The 18238-nt window shown below is 39.3% G+C and overlaps 1 protein-coding gene across 1 annotated transcript in view; it reads left to right on the top strand.

Moving 5' to 3' along the window:
- The window catches only part of vsig8a (V-set and immunoglobulin domain containing 8a), a 77662-nt gene that overhangs the window by 25864 nt on the left and 33560 nt on the right, over positions 1-18238 (top strand). The window contains exons 4-6 of the mRNA XM_030148357.1: positions 4812-4964; positions 8581-8703; positions 12533-12674. Coding sequence (XP_030004217.1) covers positions 4812-4964; positions 8581-8703; positions 12533-12674 — 418 coding nt within the window. The remainder of the gene's footprint in view (positions 1-4811; positions 4965-8580; positions 8704-12532; positions 12675-18238) is intronic.

Below are 18238 nucleotides of genomic sequence, written 5' to 3'. Positions count from 1 at the left end.
GCTCCAGTTTTATTTTAGAATGTAGAGCAGTTTTTATATTATATGGTGATAATTTCACTTACAGAGGTGAGTGGGATGAAGAAGAAAAGCCACAAGTCTTATTCATTAATTTCATTTTCTTGAATAAGGATTGCACTTGATTGTGTCATTTTAGACCTAGACTAGGGATTACTTCAGGTGAAATACATTCAATTTAATTTAAATACAAAGACTAAAATGAGAGGTCAATCAGACAAGACAGACTTCTTCCACATGTCTTTTATATCTTTTACATTGGTTTCATGTTGTGCATTTTATGACATTTTCTATCCTTTACATCATTTTTGACTCATTGTGGCTATTACGTTGCATTTCTTTTCTTTTCCTTTATATCACTTTTATCCTATTGCATCTTTACCTTATTGTTTTGCTGCATTTTTTTACATTGTTTTGTCATTTTGTTATGTCTTGTTTCTGGGGCGCAGCTACCAATTCTGGACCCCATGAAAGGCAAACAGTGTGGAGCCTTCATAAAATTCTGTATCTCTTCAATCTGTCAGAGCAGTGGGGATGGGGGGGTGGGAGGGTGGGGGTGGCGGGGTAGCTATCCTTAACTGCCGCTGCTGTAAAACGACACTGAAACTTAACATGCTTTCAACGATTGACTCCCGACTTCTATGCCTCTATTATACAGCGAACCTTCCACGAAATGTTCACAACTTCTAACCTGTATCCACTGGACCCCCTGCACTGTTCTATAGCCCCCCCCACAAATGCTGGAACCCATGAATTTATCATATTCACCCCTCCTTAATGGTACCCCAGCCTTGTTTCGTCTTTCATGTTGTTTTCATTTTGTTCTCTTCATTTGTTTTTTGTGTTATTGTGTTTTTCTTTTTCTTTTTCTTTTTTTTTTTTTTTTTACATTTTTCTTTATCTTCTATTGATTTATTTCGAACATGGAAATGATACGAGCTTCCTGATTGCTACTGATTGAATTCTTTGCACAACATAATATAACAATGAAAATTCAAAGAAACAAAAAATAATAATACACACAAAAAAAGAAAAAAAAGAGTCATATTTGAAAAGGAGTGAGAAGAAGCATAGCTTATTAGTGCACACTCCCTTGTCTAAAGCAGCAATATGTACATATATATGTACATACATATACATACACACACCTACATACACATATATACATATGCATACACACATATATACACATATATACATTTACACATGTACATACCCAGGCACATACACTTACATTGTTTTCATTTTGTTGCATTTCTTATTTTCTTTTTGCTTTATTCCATCTTTTATGTCTTCTTTGTTTTGGTACATCTTTCACATTGTTTTATCATTGTGTTGTATTTTGCATGTCATTTCCTTTTTGTTACATCTTTAATTTTGTTTTTAGCATTGTTCATGTTGTTATCTTGTTGTGCCCTCTGTCATTTCTATTCTATTCTATTCTATTCTATTCTATTCTATTCTATTCTATTCTATTCTATTCTATTCAAAATCACAATAATTATGTAAAAGTTTCACCAAAAATCTGCCATATGATATGACTCGTATCATAATAATTGTTAACATTGACTGATCTGAGGCTTTTCGTTGTGGTTTTTGGATGTGTTACCCGCTCCAGCCTTAACTATTCTCAGCTGTTGTAATGTTAGAGCATAGGTCACCATTCCTCCTTCTAACTCAAGACACATTTAGTCTCCAGACTGAGTTTGACAGCAGATATTTCACCCAAACCACCTCCTTGTGTCTCCTTTAGGAGTTTGTACTTTGAAAGAACGTTCAGAACTGACTCATCAATCTCCAGTATTGAGCGATCTCTGTTCTCTGAACTGGAGAGTCTTCTGACTTTTTGAGCTTTCTGTGCCTTTTTATTCCTGCTCATAGAAAAACGTCCAACACTAAGGACACAGTATTTTTCACCTGTTTTCTGGCACAATGTTACAACCAGGCAGTGACATTATTTATTCTTAAAGGCAGAGGCAGCAGTTTTCTTTTTTCTTATTATACAACATTCAACATTGTCATGGCGACGAGGGCAGGGCTCTTCTACTCATTCACGGGGGATTCATGTGGTTCCTACTGTGTCCTATTTTCTGTCGTTCCTGACACATTATAAACCTGGATCAATGCAGGAATTGTTGGTGGAAAAGGGATGGAAACTGATAAGAATTGAGCAACGCCGGTATCACTTATCATTTCAGTTATGGACAATGGATTCTCGTTGGAGTAGAGAACAAACTATGGTTCTTTCTCATTCTAATATTTTGTTCTATTTAAATCAACTCAGTTTTTTTAATATAGCACCAAATCATACCAAAAGTTATCTCATGGCACTTTACATATAGAGCTGGTCAAAACTGGACTCTCACTTTCACTTTATTCTTTGATTCTATTTTTTTCGTACTATTTTTTCATACTATTTTTTCATTGCATTTTATTTTATGTTTTTTCATAGTACAAATGGCTTTGTTTGCATTAACTCTTTAATATCAAATATGCACTAACATTTTGCATTCAAAGAGAAAAATACCTCATAAAGAGGTCTAAAGGTGTAGTTAAAGGAGTGTTAGATCCACCTGCCGCAGCCTCTGAGCCTCGTCATCAACTAAATGTAATTCTAGGACATGGACATTATTCATAAACAATAGTAAAGCAGGTTGACACAGTGAAATGACGCTAACAGGAACGGTATCGATAGAACGCGGAGGAGTTTAATTTTAACGGCTGAGACAGAGGACGCCTTGCTCCAAGCTCCGCCTCCAGAGTCATGCCCCCTTCGTTAAGCGGCCAATCAAAGGTGTTCTATTGGTACAGTTTAATTAGATTCTGTGGTTAAATGTTTCTGCATGTTGGGGGTGTTTAACCCTTTGTTGTAGTAGATGCTCTGAAACTGTTCTAAATGGCCCTAGTGTCGTCTTTACCGGTGAAATACAACCAGACTACAGAGCAGTGGTTCTCAACACGATGACCAGGTACAATGATTATGTACTGAGTCCCATTTTGTTTGTCAAGAATAAATCACATTGTCACAACCATTTCATGAGAAAAAATAATTCAAAATATTTTATCATAAGTTTGTGGGCAGCAGTGTATACAGAATGTGTGGATTTCTTTATGTAGATTTATATATGTATATCTGTCACATTACTAAAATAATCAGCTTTTTTGTGTTTTTTTCAAATTGCTGAAGAAGCACATAAAACCTTTTAGTTTATTTTGATATTTGATGGCTGAGGCAAAACATTACTTTATTATGACAAAATTTACTATAACTGGAATATAGGTTTAAACCAATTAAGGAAAGCAGATAAATCGTAATGATTAAGTTTTGGAGAAGGAATGGGGAATAAATAAATAAGTTCTTTAATTCTCCTTATTGAACAAGCAAATAAAAGCATTGTGTGTATGACAGTTTTATCCATAGAATATAATTCTGTGGGTTTTTTCGTCTTATCATTTCACTTGCCTCTCTTCATGATCTTCTTTTCTGCATGTTCGATTTAAATTTCAATTTAAGTTTGTTTTAAGAGTACACACATAAAGAGGTGAAGTCCAGTCCCATAGAAACAACCTTAGAAAAAAAAAATATGATGAGAGATCCTGTTTTGATTTCACCACCATTGATGCATTTAATGTGTAATAATATTGAGTGTACCATCACTTTGTACAAACGTACTCCAAAAGAAAGCCGATAATGGACTGATATGTCTAAACCAGGGTTTTTGATTATCGTATTTCTTAAGTGCATGTGAACGTGTCAGATCTGACTATTATATTTATGTGATTACTCCCAGTTCTCAGATTTATGATCATGTAAACAGACTCATTGTTTCATTCCCCCATTCTTTCTTGTCACTGTTAATAACAGAACTCTCAAAATTATGTAAAAATATTGTCATTTAGAGGGTTTATTTGCAGAAAGTGTCCAAAGAAATTTAAAAAATCAGTCTTTGAATATTGTAAATTTGATGTTAAACTTTAAATAAGACAGTCTTAACGTCTCAAACATGTTGCCATCTTCTCCACTGTGCTTCACTTTGCTGTTGTCTGCTTTATCCACACCCTGAAGCTCAAATCTCTGCAGTTCTGCTTTATCCGATGGTTTGTGACCATCCATCTTCTTCTTGATCCCCTTCCAGAGGTTTTCAGTGGAGTTCAGGTCTGCAAATTTGGAACGGTGTATAAATACAGTCCATTTATCCATCAAAACCAGTGCAGCTGCTGCTACTCAGCACTTAGGCTATAGTTCACTGTGACCTGGAGGGGTAATAATCTAAGAAAAACACTCCTGTTGATGGAAGTGCCTCAAGTACTATCTGTAGAGTGATGCAATACATTAGTGACAAGGCTTGAGATGCTTTTAATGCAGAGATAAAAAGTTTCAAGAGTAATGTAAAACCTCACATAAACATGTGTGAAGTGGCTGGAAAATCAATAAATATATGTTTTTTTGGGCACTTTTATTGTGTAAATGAATGAAATGGTAGATATGGAGTAGCTTTGTGGACTTTTATCTGAGGCTGTCATGTAATATAATCTGAATTCCATGTTTTAGCCGTGTCGTCTCTTAAAGTCTTTTGATGCTGACATTTATCTTCTGCAATGAAACATAGTTTTGACTGAGTCCTGATGAATTTAACAGGGTTTCTGGATTAAACTGCATCCTGATATCACCAATCTTTATGCTGTAAATGTTTGCATTATTAAAATGAGTCCTTCCTTTTTTATCTTTCAGCTCTTTTCAAAGAAGTGTAAATGTCAGCGAACGTGAAATGATCCATTATGCCGTGTGATTTCAGCGAAGCCGTCGGTGCCTAAGTGCTGGGCGGAGGGAGGGGAGATGATCGGCGAGGCAGTGTCTCTGCACTGCAAGTCTGCAAAAGGCTCCACTCCCTTAAAATACACATGGAAGAGAGAAAGTCCAGGCCCGATTCCGGCTGAAGCCTCACAGAGTAAGTCTGACCTCTGCTGATGTCATAATGCTACTGCACATCAAAGACGAGGACTGGCTGTGCACAGGTTTGGTTTATATATCCTGATGGGGACCCTGAACTCACCAGTCTGTGCAGATCATACACTAAGACTTGGTTTTGGGGTTAGACGTTGATTTGTGATGGTTAGGACTGGGGAGTGGAAAGGATGTGGATGCGTTATTTTGTTGGAAAATCCCCGCTGGGTATTAAATTATCCATGTGTGGCTGCAGAGTTGAAGCTACATCTCCAAAGAAAAGTAACAAATCTAAGCTACACCGACTTCACAGAGGTAGTTTACTGCATCAGAAAGTACATCTTTTATTTATTTATTTTTTTTATGAAAATTCATGCCAAGTCATTGTTTTCTTACAGTCAAACTAATACACAGGCAAACTGCTCAGTTTAAGCATGAATTTATGGGAAAAAAGTGAATCATACTGGAGGAAACAAACATGAAAAATTCAAACTCATGCAAAATGTCTCCCTTAGAATTTAATGAGATGTTACAAACCTGGTAAAGGTCAGAAAAAAAAAATCTGTCATAAATCTGGTCGTAGTATGTGGTCTGGTCTGATGTAAGATTCCAGCTGCTCAACAGTCCTGTGCCTTCTTTGCTTTATTATTTATTTCATGATGTGCTAAATCAGGAGTGTTAAACTCATTTTCTTCTGGGGGCCACATTCAGCCCAATTTAATCTGAAGTGGGCCGGACCGATAAAATAATAACATGACAGCCCAATAAATAATGAGAACTCCAAATTGTTTTAGTGTAAAAAAAATAACATTCAATTATGCCAATATTTACATTTACAAACTATCCAAACAAAAAGGATGTGAATAACCTGAAGAAAATGAAATTTGTTAAGAAATATGAGTACAATTTTATCAATATGCCTCGACTTATCATTTATACATATACACAAAACATTTAGTAACAGGCAGAAAATTGTTAAAATTGCACTTAATTTTCTTCATTTCTTCATATTTGTTCAGATTATTCACATTTTATTGTTAAAGGATAGTTTGTTAATGTAAACATTTTCATAATTTCATGTTTTTTGGACAGAATCAAAGAGAAAAAAATGGTGTTGTCATTTTTTATAGGTTATTATGATATTATTTTTGAGTTTGATGCCCTAACTTGCACTTTGCAAATTCATCCCAGGGACCGGAGTGGAACCTTTGGCAGGCCGGTTTTGGCCCCTGGGCCGCATGTTTGACACCCCTGCGCTAAATGTTCTCAGTCGGTGAAAGGTCTGGACTGCACACAGGTCAGTCCACGACCCAGATTTTTCTACTATGAAGCCGTGTCATTGTAACAGATGCAGTGTGCGGTTGAGTGTTGTCTTTCTGAAATATGAAAGGCCTTCCGAGAAAAAAGTCATTATCTGGATGGGACCATATTGCTCTAAAACCTACATATACCTTTCAGCGGGGATGGAGATGTGCATATGTGGAAGTTGTCCATTTTATAGGCACTAATGCACTAATAAGAAATGCAGTCATTTTATGGACACGAAATGTTCTCTTAGGTGATGGTTAAGGTTAGGAAAAGAGCACAGGTTAATGCAATGAGTCTGTTAATGTTCTCATATCCTCCTGAGACCCAGCAATGCATTTTTGTCCTCTGCAGTGGACAAGAGCTTCACAGCTTTAAAAAGAAAAAAACAAAAATGCTGTCCACTGCAAAGGGCATTTAATAAAAAAATGTGTCTGAAAACATAAGGTGTCTGCACTTGAAAACCCTCAGCCTTCAGTCCATGCCAGGGTTTCTCAACTTTTTTTGAACCAAGTCCCACTAATGGCATCATCATCCTACTGCCCCCTGCCCCCCCCCCCCCCCCCAAAAAAAAAACACGAGGGGGGGGTGCACTTCTACAAGTAACGCAACAGACCTGTACGTGGGTGACATGTTAGATAGCTCTGTAGATAAAGCTGTGAGAAAATGAAAGTGAGTTCCCCTCACCTTATCATGGAGTACCTGCTGTACCCCTGAAAACAAATTTGCGACAGGAGGAGGGGGAGGGGGGGGGGGCATATGCCAGACGCCCCCCACTCATGGACCCTCAATCCCTCGTCAATCCGGACCTCAATACATAATTCAACAAGTCACACAACAGACCTGTATGTGGAGGACGTGTCGATAAAGCTGTGACCAAGTGAAAGTGAGCTCCCTTCACGTTATCACTGACTATCTGTTGCCCCCCTCCCCCCCGGGAGAGTGTCCACACCCCCCCAGGTTGAGAACCACCAGTCCACACCAAAGTTCTTGCACACATGGACAACAAACTGATGACAATACCCTGCAGCGAGGGCCAAGGGTAAAAGCTGTTGCATCATGCTGTTTCCTATCAAGGCAGTTATTTAATGTAAAGAAGACATGATGATTTTCTTCTAAACTTGCAGCTCTTGTGTAGAAGCAGTGGATTTCTTCTTCTCTGCTTATACCTTAACATTGAGTTTTTTTTCCAGTATTGTTAGCTGTAAACTAGGGATGCTCCGATACCGATATGAGTATCGGGCATCGGCTCCGATACTCAGTGTGCGTACTCGTAAAAGTAATCTGATACAACTGCACCGATACCATTTACGGCCGTGTGACATTCACAGTTCAGTGCAGCAGGTACGAGGAGGAGGAATAATGTGTGTGGAGTGTGAAGAGTGTGGAAATTTAACCAAATAAATAACGGTGATAAAAGTAACGCTGACTGCAAGTAACGTTACAGACACAGAAGGATACAGACGCAGCATTCTGTTGGTCCTCTGCGTACATTCCATCCGTTTACCAGGTGCTGGCGGATGCATACCCAGACGGACAATACCACCAGGAGTACGGAGCGGTGTGGACCGCTGCCAGCGGAGGTGAAAACGAAACCTATCACTCATTTCTCTTTTCTCTACCTGCTGAAGCTAAACTTTTAAACCTGACCAGAGAAAACACTGCAATATTAGTATCACATTAGTGTTACCTCTGTCGTCTCCATGTTTGTTATTACTGACTCTCTTCTTCTTCTTCTCAAAAACTTTACTCCTCTTCGTGGTATTTGTCCAGTATGGTTAATTCAGAGCGGCGCCCCCTGGTGGATTAATTGAGAAACACTCATTCCAACACATTAAATGTCAGTAGCAGCACTTTTTTTCCAGTCAGACTAATGACAACGACAATAAAGCACATTTACAAAAGGAACTAACAACTGGAATGGGATTAATAAATACTTGTATCGGTACTCGGTATCGGCAAGTACTCAAATGTAAGTACTCGTACTCGGTCTGGAAAATAGTGGTATCAGTGCATCCCTACCGTAACCTACCCTCATCCATGGCCTCATTCAGAAGGAATCACAACAATCTGAATGCAAACATAATGGGTCCAAACCACTGTTAATGGATTAAAGCCTTTAGAAAGCAATCTACCGAGTAAAACTGAGCAGAAACCAAAACAAAAGAGCCTGGAGTTTGTGTGTGTTTGCATATTGTAAATCTCCTTGTGCATAAGCCACATCCTGCAGCTACCCCCGCCGACGTGCATCTCATTTCGGCCTCTTATATGGACAGTATGTACCATATGTGCTAATCTGGGTTTGTTTTCCACAGACAGTTTGACTGGAGAGCTGAAAATCAGCAACCACTCACAGAGCTTTGCAGGAATTTACCTTTGTGAGGTGAACAATGCTGTTGGTGCTGAACGCTGCAGGATCATCCTGAAAGCCAACAAACGTAAGTGAAAACAGCCTCATGCATATAATCGTCTTGTTCATGCATGATGCACACATGTGATCATGAAAGCCTCAGAAATGTTTGTTGTTTTGCCAAATGTTGTGATTGATCTGCCTTTCGCTCACTGTTTCCACTGTGCACCAATAATGTTTGCGCACTCCCCTCATTATGTATTCTAATGAGGACAGGACATACACACTGTACATAGAAATCACTTTATTTACTGAAGTCAATCTTTTACAGATATCTGCTTTTCATAAGCCACTTCCTGCTATTGAGTGTGTTATTCCCATTAATGTTTAAATAGCTCTGTTGCCTCATATGAAGCGAGTCCAAAATCATTATACAAATCTCTAATAGCCTCACAGGGTGTAAGTGAAACAAGAAAGAAGACAGCATAAACTAAAACACACATTAAAAACAAGGATGAATGGACCGGTTAAAAGCTTGTCTGCTTTGTTTGGCTGGCACCGTGCTTGAATGGAGGAATACTGCCTGCTTTGAAAAGATGTGCAGAAAGTCTGTGTAAATGGATCTGAACAAGACAGAAGCTAGAGAAATACATGGAGATGAATCTAGTAAATGTGAGCGTTTCTGGACTGAGGAGTGTATTCTGTTTTCAGCGTGGTTTCAGCTTAAAATAAATGTTTTGGTTTGGACTAAAATGAGCCGCCTGCATTTCAGTGGGTCTACAGAATATATTCGTCTGTATGTGATTCATAAACTGTGGATCAGACCTCCATATTACATCTTCTTGACTTCATAGTGTCTAGTGTAAGTGCTCATATTTTTGGGCTGTTGTTGAAGGGTCATTCAGTTTTTCTTTCACTTATTGTTAGTCATGTTAAGGTAGTGTACTTTCTGGGCTATAAGGCTCACCTGACTATAAGCCATAGGTGTCCACATTGTAACATGAGATATTTACACAGAAAGATGGTAAACAGGCAGATTATTTAAATATTTATTTCCATACCTTAACTGCTTTTTTCCAAACAGTGCCTGTAACACGGCAGTAAAACGACAGGAACACGGCTGGTTAAAAAAAAACAGAAAAATCATTGATCTCTATCTTCATCTTCCTTCTGCTCATTAAACCACTGAAGTCGTCCTCTTCAGTGTTGGAGTTGAACAGCCTCAAAGCCTCCGTCATCCACCTTCTACATCTCTCCTCCGTTGTTGCTCAATGCTCAAACTTCCATGCAGCAGCTCTGTTTCCTTCTTGGACAGGCACACTGATTGCTTTTAACTTAAAAGCTGCATCATATGCATTTCTTCGTGTGTTTTCCGTGATGAGGGTTTGTGCATGACACGCAAAATGATTGTTCAAAGTTAAGATTAAAACTTCTCCTCTTCGCATCACCTCTTCCACCTGTCTGTCTCACTTTTGCGCTTCCTGCTAGAGTGCCTCCTGGAGGCCGTTACCCTGTATAAATCTATACTCGAGCTGCATCGCTGTATAAGCCACAGGGTACAAAACGAGAGAAAGTAGCGGCTTATAGTCCGGAATGTACAGTAAGTGGTCAAGTTGGTTCAGATCAAGCATGAATTTATGGAAAGAAGTAAAAGATTAGGGTTAGGGGTTAGGGTTTAGGACTAGGGTTAGGGTTTAGGGTTAGGGGTTAGGTTTAAGGTTAGGGTTAGGGTTTAGGATTAAGGTTAGGGTTAGGCAGGAGTGTATGGGCAGAGGCAGGGAACACCAGTTCATCGCAGGGCTGACATACATGGAGACGAACAACCAATCACTCTCACATTCACACCTATGGGCAATTTAGATTAATTGCCTAACTTATTAGTGCAAATCTTTGTATGGTGAGAGGAAGCCAGAGTACCCAGAGAGAACCCACGCAAACATGGGGAGAACATGTAAACTCCACACAGAATGCGCCCCCCCCCGTGTTGGAGTTGTTGTTGTTGGAATCAAACCCAGGACCTTCTTGTTGTGAGGTGATAGTGCTAACCACTGCACCACTGTGTTGAACCACTGTTGTCTATATATAAGATGTATATATCAATTGAAATTAACAGTAAACAAACAAACAAACAAACCAGGTCACAGCATCTCCACAGCTGTAGGTCTTGTTAGATGTACCAAACGTGGTCCAAAAAAAATAAACCAGATATCAATGTCATACGATGGCCAGTAATGCTCAACACAAGTTAAACGTCACTGGGCATATCAGTGTGGATAGTGTTACATTCTCTGAGGTGCTCGCGTTGCTCATTTTGTGAAAGGTTCCATTGTAATGAAATAATCGATATTATTACTACTTGTATGCTCAGTGGTCAGGATGTTATGTAGCCAGTCAAGCATAATCCCAGGTGTCCCACTTGAACTTTGAAGATGGATGCTTTTACCTGAACTTTACAGTAACAAAGCTAAAAAAAAAAAAAAATCAGAGATTTTTACTTGTCATTAGACTGAGAAATGGAATCTGTAGAGAGCAACTATGGGAAACAAAAGAGTGTAACAGGACTATACTGGATAATGAATTGTACATATTGTGTTTTTTTATGAGCTCACTGACCAATAGGTCATGAGGTATAGTAAAAAGGCTGTGTCCAGTGTCGTCTTCCTGTTCTTCATCTTTGTCATTGTCTTCATCTTTGTCTTTATTAGCAATTTCTTCAAACATCTTCTCAAAACTACTGATCGGAGTCATTTCAAATTTCTTATGTAGCTTCCTTGAGACAATGTCTACAAACTGTGCTCACAGATTTGAGAAATTTCAATTTATGAATTTTTGACGAATTTTTGAAGTATAAAAAAATAGCCTTTACTTATAATGGGCCATATTTTGATGGCTTTTAATATGGAAATGGTTAGTTATCAATATAGTTACTATTGAGCACTGAGAAGAAGTCATATATGGACTTCCATTTGGGTCCATGACCTTTGACCTTGAGTGACCTTGAAGGGCCAGACTCAAGGTCACCAATGTCTAGATTTCATTAATCTTTCCCTCTGAAACTACTGGTTGGATTCATTTCAAATGTTTTATGTAGCTTCCTTGGGTCAATTACAGAATGGGAAATCATATATGGACTTTCATTTAATTAGTTGAATTCTCCTTCAGTGAAAGTACCACCCACTTCTATTGGGAGACTGATCTCCTGCATTAAGACCACAGGACTCTAATGGCCCGTTTCCACTCTGTGGAACCGGCTCGACTCGACTCGACTCGACTCAGCTCGACTCGGGTACCAGGTACTCCTCCTGGAGACCGTTTCCATTACAGGATACTACTGACTTTACAGTACCTGGACGCCAAAGCGATGCGGCGCATTACTTCCGTGTCATCTGCTCAGAGAGTTGCTAATAAACTCGCTTGTTGCGTGTTGTCTTGTCAAGCTCATGCTGAATTTTTACATCTGAATCTCCTCAAGCGACCATGGTGTAGTTTAGTGGGCTGTCATCGTGTGGATTAACCTACTGCTATATTTACTGTCAACTTCCATGTCTGTTTTTTTGTAAAATGGCGGGTCACAGAGACAACTCTCTGACCAGTCAGTGGTCTGCAGTGTTTACACGTCACATTTTAGTATCTGTTCCCCAGTCTTGGAACCTCGGCGGAGGTGATACCAAAAAAAACTAGTACCGGGTACCAGGTTCCAGGTCCTTTTTCATAATGGAAACGCAAAAAGGCCGAGTCAAGTCGAACCGGTACCACGTAGTGGAAACGTGGCATAACATAGAGACTGAACCTGACAACCACACAAATTCAACTTGTTGTTGATCCTTGATAGAACATGTTGGTGAGATACAGGGCCATTGCGACTATTTTTATCGCTCTTCAGAGACATTAATTTCTTCTTGTTGACGATGTTGCAGCTCCCAACAAAGCAGCGGTGATCGTCGGCGTGGTCGTGGGTTCGCTCCTCCTCATCTTCATCCTGTTGGTCTTCATCGTCCTCCTTTACTGGAAGCTAAAAAGCAGGCAGCGCTACGAGAAGGAGTTCTCCAACGAGATCAGGTACGGCACCGCAGCCTTAACACACACAGCAGCTCGGCGTTAATAATGTTTGGAGAAGCTGTAGGTGCTGTGGGGAGGAAACAAATCCACACACACTGTCTGGGAAGTTTCTCATTTGTCACTAAATAGTCCCTCGTGTAAGAACTTCTGCAACAGAAGTTTACATTTCAGGGTGTGAACATTTGGATGAAGCATTAGTGTCCTACTGGCTTTACATCTGCCTAAAGTAATAAGAAAAATAAGATTTACTTTTGCAGCAACTTAAAACAGCAAACATTGCATAGTCAACAACAAGGCTTTAAAAAACACAATGGGATTAGACTTACATAAAATAAAACACAGCTGCAAATCATGAACAGAATTCAATTAAAACTATGGAAGAAACACAGAAGGAGGAGAGTAACCCTCTTTTATCTGCACATACAGTACAAATAAAAACCTTTGAACACTGAATTCTTTAAACTTTGAAGTGCTTTAGAAACTTTGGGCTTGTGTGATGAGAACAGAGACAAACAGCTTTCTTTCAGGTACGAAAATGCAAACATTATAAATAGCAGCCGTTCTGTGCTTCGTCTGAAAGCCAGAGGATTCATTAAAACTTCTCACTTTCTCTTCTGCTTGATGTACTTGACTTCTTCGGGGTTGGAAACAAGTGAAAAAGGATTGTCAGTACTTGGCAGTGTTTCAGTTGTAGATATGAAACGCTGATGTACAGTTAAATGAATGCAAATCAAATGAAATATCTATGAAATCAAGAGACTTTTGTTACTGTTGAACACCTGGTAACAATTTGCCTGAATCATCTGTGCACCTGGAAGCTAATTAATTGTAAGCTAATTTGCTTGAGCTGGAACGCAAACATGTCACCCAGTGCAACGACAAGGCTCAAGTTAGAGCCCCGCCCCTTCTGCTGTGCTCCATGGAACCTAACTTAGCGGCATCAGTTACACATCAGTGAGGATTATTATGAACCAAGACAGTCATGGTTTGTAGCAAAGATGGTAAAGAAACATCTAGTGTAGTGTCAAACGACTCGGTGGAGTGCATCTCAGATATGCATCACCACACCAAAGTAGTATCGATTTTAGGTCAGTCTGGTTGTGCTGAAACTGCAGAGACACTTTCAGACTCTGAATATGGACAGAGACAGTTATGATGACGACAACTTTCATGTGTAATCTTTATATTTATGCATTTTCACACTCTGATAGTGCAACAACTTTCTTGACTTGTAAAGTAATCTTTTAAGTGACAAGTGTCATATGTGTAAAGGGATCCAATCATATTTCATCATCAACTGTAATAACATTTTTTTAGTGCTGGGCAGTGATTAAATTTTTTAATCGCAATTAATCGCATGGATTTCTGCCATTAATCACAATTAATCGCATAGTTATATGGGGGGGGGGGGGTGCTGGCATCAACAGCGTGTATTGCCTTTAAGTGATATTTCAGACTGGAAGTACTCCGGTGATAAAAAATAATTCCACATTGCAGTGCTTACAAACACCTTTGGCCTTATCAACCCCACCATCTGTACACATTTAAAATGAAAATGTCCATGTAAAAGGCCGGTACTTTTCTCCATGTTTATGTCCCCACCAGTTTATTTCCGGTTGTGAGTGATTGACAGGAGTCTTAAGCCCACTAATAAGTACTAATACTAATAAGCCCAAAAATATGTGATGTTCAGTTGTTAAAAGCAAGCAAAGGGGCCCTCTAGTGGTTGGAACAAGTTGCACTAATGTATGTTTTGTACTTGCGGTGTTCCCGTAGTCAGTTCGGACATAAGAAGGAACTAACAGACATGTTTCTTTCACTCTGTTTGTACGGCCTGAAAAACATTTGCATGTGAGTATTTTATGTTCAGTTGTTGTAAGAATGAATTGTATAAAATATCTCTAATGTGAACCTTTGTTGCTGGATAAAAAGACGTTGTAAATCTTAAATTAATCTGTAAATCCTAATTGTTAGCATGTCTATGGATTTTTCCATTCAAGTTAGCATCGAGCTAGCGGTCTTTTTCCCATTCATTTAAATGTATAATGCCATATAAATGTACTAAGGCAATGAACAGAACTGAGACATATTTTGTATGTATGTGGCAGTTTTACCATGAGTCCACAGTAAAAGATTTGGAGAGAAGTTTTGGGCGTCCGGCTTTTCTAGGGAAACCTGTTGTCTATCTGCTGAGCTAATCGCTACACGCACACAAGTAGGGGCAGAAGAATATGAGTTATAATAAAACGGCATTAACAGGAGATAAAAAAAAAAAAAAAAAATTGTCAGCGTTATTTAATGAATGTGTTAACGCAGTAATGACGCATTAACTTGCCCAGACCTACATTTTTTTATTTTTTTAAATGAAATGAGGTCCATTTTGGCACAACTGGAAGGGATGGGACAGGACATCAGCTCACTATTACTATTCTTATTCATTGGTGATTTCAGATCCAAATATATAGTATAATTTCTTGAAAGGATAAATAAAAAAAAAAGACATACAGTACTGTGTAAAAGCTTTAGTCCACCTTTAGCTTTGTTATTTTTACAGGGTTGAAACGAGCATACATATTATTAGCCTTGTAGCATAATTGCCTAACTCATGCACTATGAACAAAGGCTGGGGCGCTGTAAAGGGGGGGTAAACATGACAAATTCATGGGGCCCAGCATTTGTGGGGGGCCCTGATCCATGCATACCTCATTCAGTCCAATCAGGAGAGTCCAGCCTCAGAGCAGCATCTGGTTCACATATACGTACATCACACACGTGCATCAATATACCCGTATACCCATACTATTTTTTTCCTTTACAGTAAAGTTTGAGGATCCTTTGTAATTATACAAAGTCCGGTCTCACAGTTACAATATAAGTGAGCCAGTTTGACCAATTTTCGGAAAAAATATCAGTTTTACATCTTAAATTAAATGTGATTTTCTCCATGACACATATATTGTACACTACATCAGTCCAGTCATTTATAGTGGGTATGTCTCTTTTCAGCCGTTTTCCAGTCAGTCTTCTTACTTGCCACTAAGAGTAATCTCAATAACCATTTATCACTCTTACTGAGTTCTTCTAAATTGTTGAGATACATGGTCTTAAAGTCAAAACAAATTTTAAACTTAAGAACTGCCTCCAAGAGGCCATGGACACATCTCCAAAATGGAGGGACAGTCCCAGAAGATATGGAAGTGGTTTTCCACCGTACTTCCACAGGACCTCCGACATGCAGACTGGTCAGAGTACTTAGCTTTCTGTGCTGGGGTACAAAAGAATCGAGTCATGTTCTTCCAGCTGTATTCCCTCCAGGAGGGGGAGCTTGTTGTTGTCCATTGTTGTCTACAGATTCTGTCCCATTCGTCCACTGTTATCGTGAGGTTGCCCTATGAGTCCCATCTTGTTTTAATGTCCAGAGTATGGTCTCCCTTTATATTCTGGAGAGCTCAGTATAGTCTAGAAATTATCTTTTGGTAGTGTTATGGAAATGTTCAACTGATAACCCACACACAAAGAGGAGGAGAGAAAGTTAGAGTTAAAATAAATAAATGCATTTATTGAGAAGTCAATCACAGAGAAACTCTGTAAGTGAAGTCTGCTTAAACAAGAGAAAACTAAAGATTATATAGAACCAAATCCAACCCCCTCAAACTATGATGTCATTCCTTCGTACCACCCCATACTACTCCTTCTCTGCTCCGTGAAGAGGTCATGATGACCTCTCCACTCTAACCTTGCTTGGATCCAATCTGGAGTGCAGGCGCCATTCTCTATCTACACATTCAGACATTTAGGTGTTTGGGTTTTAACTCAAGGCAAGAACTCCGTTCCTGGGTTGGGGGTGTTACAGAGTGGTAAACATCACACATAATGACTAATGACTCAGCATTAAAAGAAGATGTACTAACAGTATAAAATATAAAGAGTATAAAATATAAAAAGTAAATTTTTCCACCACATTTCCTCCCTTTTGATTATTCAACCGAATCAATCATGCAAAAACATAAAATTTACGTACGAGTATCAATAAATGATTATAAATGATCATCAAACCATAAGGATTACAGGATTACACATTGCTTTCTTCGTCATCCTCAAAATCATCTAAGTCATCAAAATCACAATCGTTATTATCATCATCAATCACTTCATGCAGTACCATACTAAAAGTACCAATCACATTGCTGATCATTGACCGTATTATTGGAATGATGCAACAGGATAATACAAGGAGTAATACAAACACACCAAAAATCATAGCAACAATTTTCATCAACATTGTCTTCCATCCCCCAGACATCAGCCAGCCCCAAAAATCCCAACCTGTTGTAGTGTATGCAGTGTTTTCCTCATGTAGGACCCGTCTAAGGTGATCAAGCTGATTGTGGACATCTGACATGTTAGCAGTAACATCAGGTACATAGGTACAGCACTGATCGCCAATAAGATGACAGACACCTCCCTTTTCGGCCAATAGGAGATCCAAAGCTGCCCTATTCTGTAACGTGACAGTGCGGAGAGCCTTCATCTCACTGGTAAGAGCATCAAATCCTCTTTCAACTGACGCTGTGAGATTTTCTAGCTCCACAGAAAGCTCCTCTATGTACCAAGATAAACGAGCAGGGCCGTACATGGGAATAATACTGATTGCAAACTTATGGCCACCTGAAATCCGGTCCCGTTTTACACGGGTGTGAGGCGGTGACATAACTGGGCTGATGGTCAATTTGGAGGTAGCTGGAACCAAATAAGAGAGGTGACATGTACCTGCCCATCATGCTGGGAAATACAAATAAGAGTGTTGACCACACGTCCACACCATATCTGTAGGACAGACATACCCATAATCAGAAGGAGTTAAAGCTAGTACGTCATTATATGTAGTCGTAACATTAGTCTTAGAATCATAACGTATCAGTGGGGACTTACCTAATAATGCAGTGAGATTATAAACGACGATAAATGGAGAAGGAGAGAGTGTCCCTGTTGTTGGAAAAGTGTATTTATCAGTCCTGTTTTCACAATTTGCTAACCCACATGCTACCTTGAGAGTAATGTTACACCCAGATGTGTGCCCCAAATTATAACGTGTGTGTTCTGTGACTGGGGAATGGAAACACAACTGTGGAATGAAAAAAGGATTAGACATGTCTCTCAGCCGAAAAACAACATTTTTCTGTACCATAGTAGTATTAGTATCTCTAGAGAAATTTCTGGGGTTTCTGAAGGTCATGTTGGGTTTCCACCTCAGCCAGGGATACTCTTCGACAGACGGCCAATCACCCACTGTCCACTTTATCATTGTCAACAGTGTGTGATTGATCGAGAGAGGATAAGGAGCGAACAGAGTATCTTCATGTGAGCTGTGTGGCATCAAACTGCACACATAGCAAGACTGATTAGTGACACGTCGTGTCAGATCACGTGTCACTCGCCACCATGTGTTATCGCTATAGTCGTGGTGATCAATGAGGTGGAGGTCACGGCCGTGACGTCTCCGAAGCTCTTCTGACCCTGGCTGTCCTCCGACAGACCAGGGCGCAACAGGAATGTGATGTGTT

Source organism: Sphaeramia orbicularis, chromosome 12, assembly GCF_902148855.1.
Source record: "Sphaeramia orbicularis chromosome 12, fSphaOr1.1, whole genome shotgun sequence".
NCBI classification, from domain to species: Eukaryota; Metazoa; Chordata; class Actinopteri; order Kurtiformes; family Apogonidae; genus Sphaeramia; species Sphaeramia orbicularis.
Note: the sequence above shows the minus strand (reverse complement) of the source record. Positions and strands in the feature narration are given on the sequence as shown.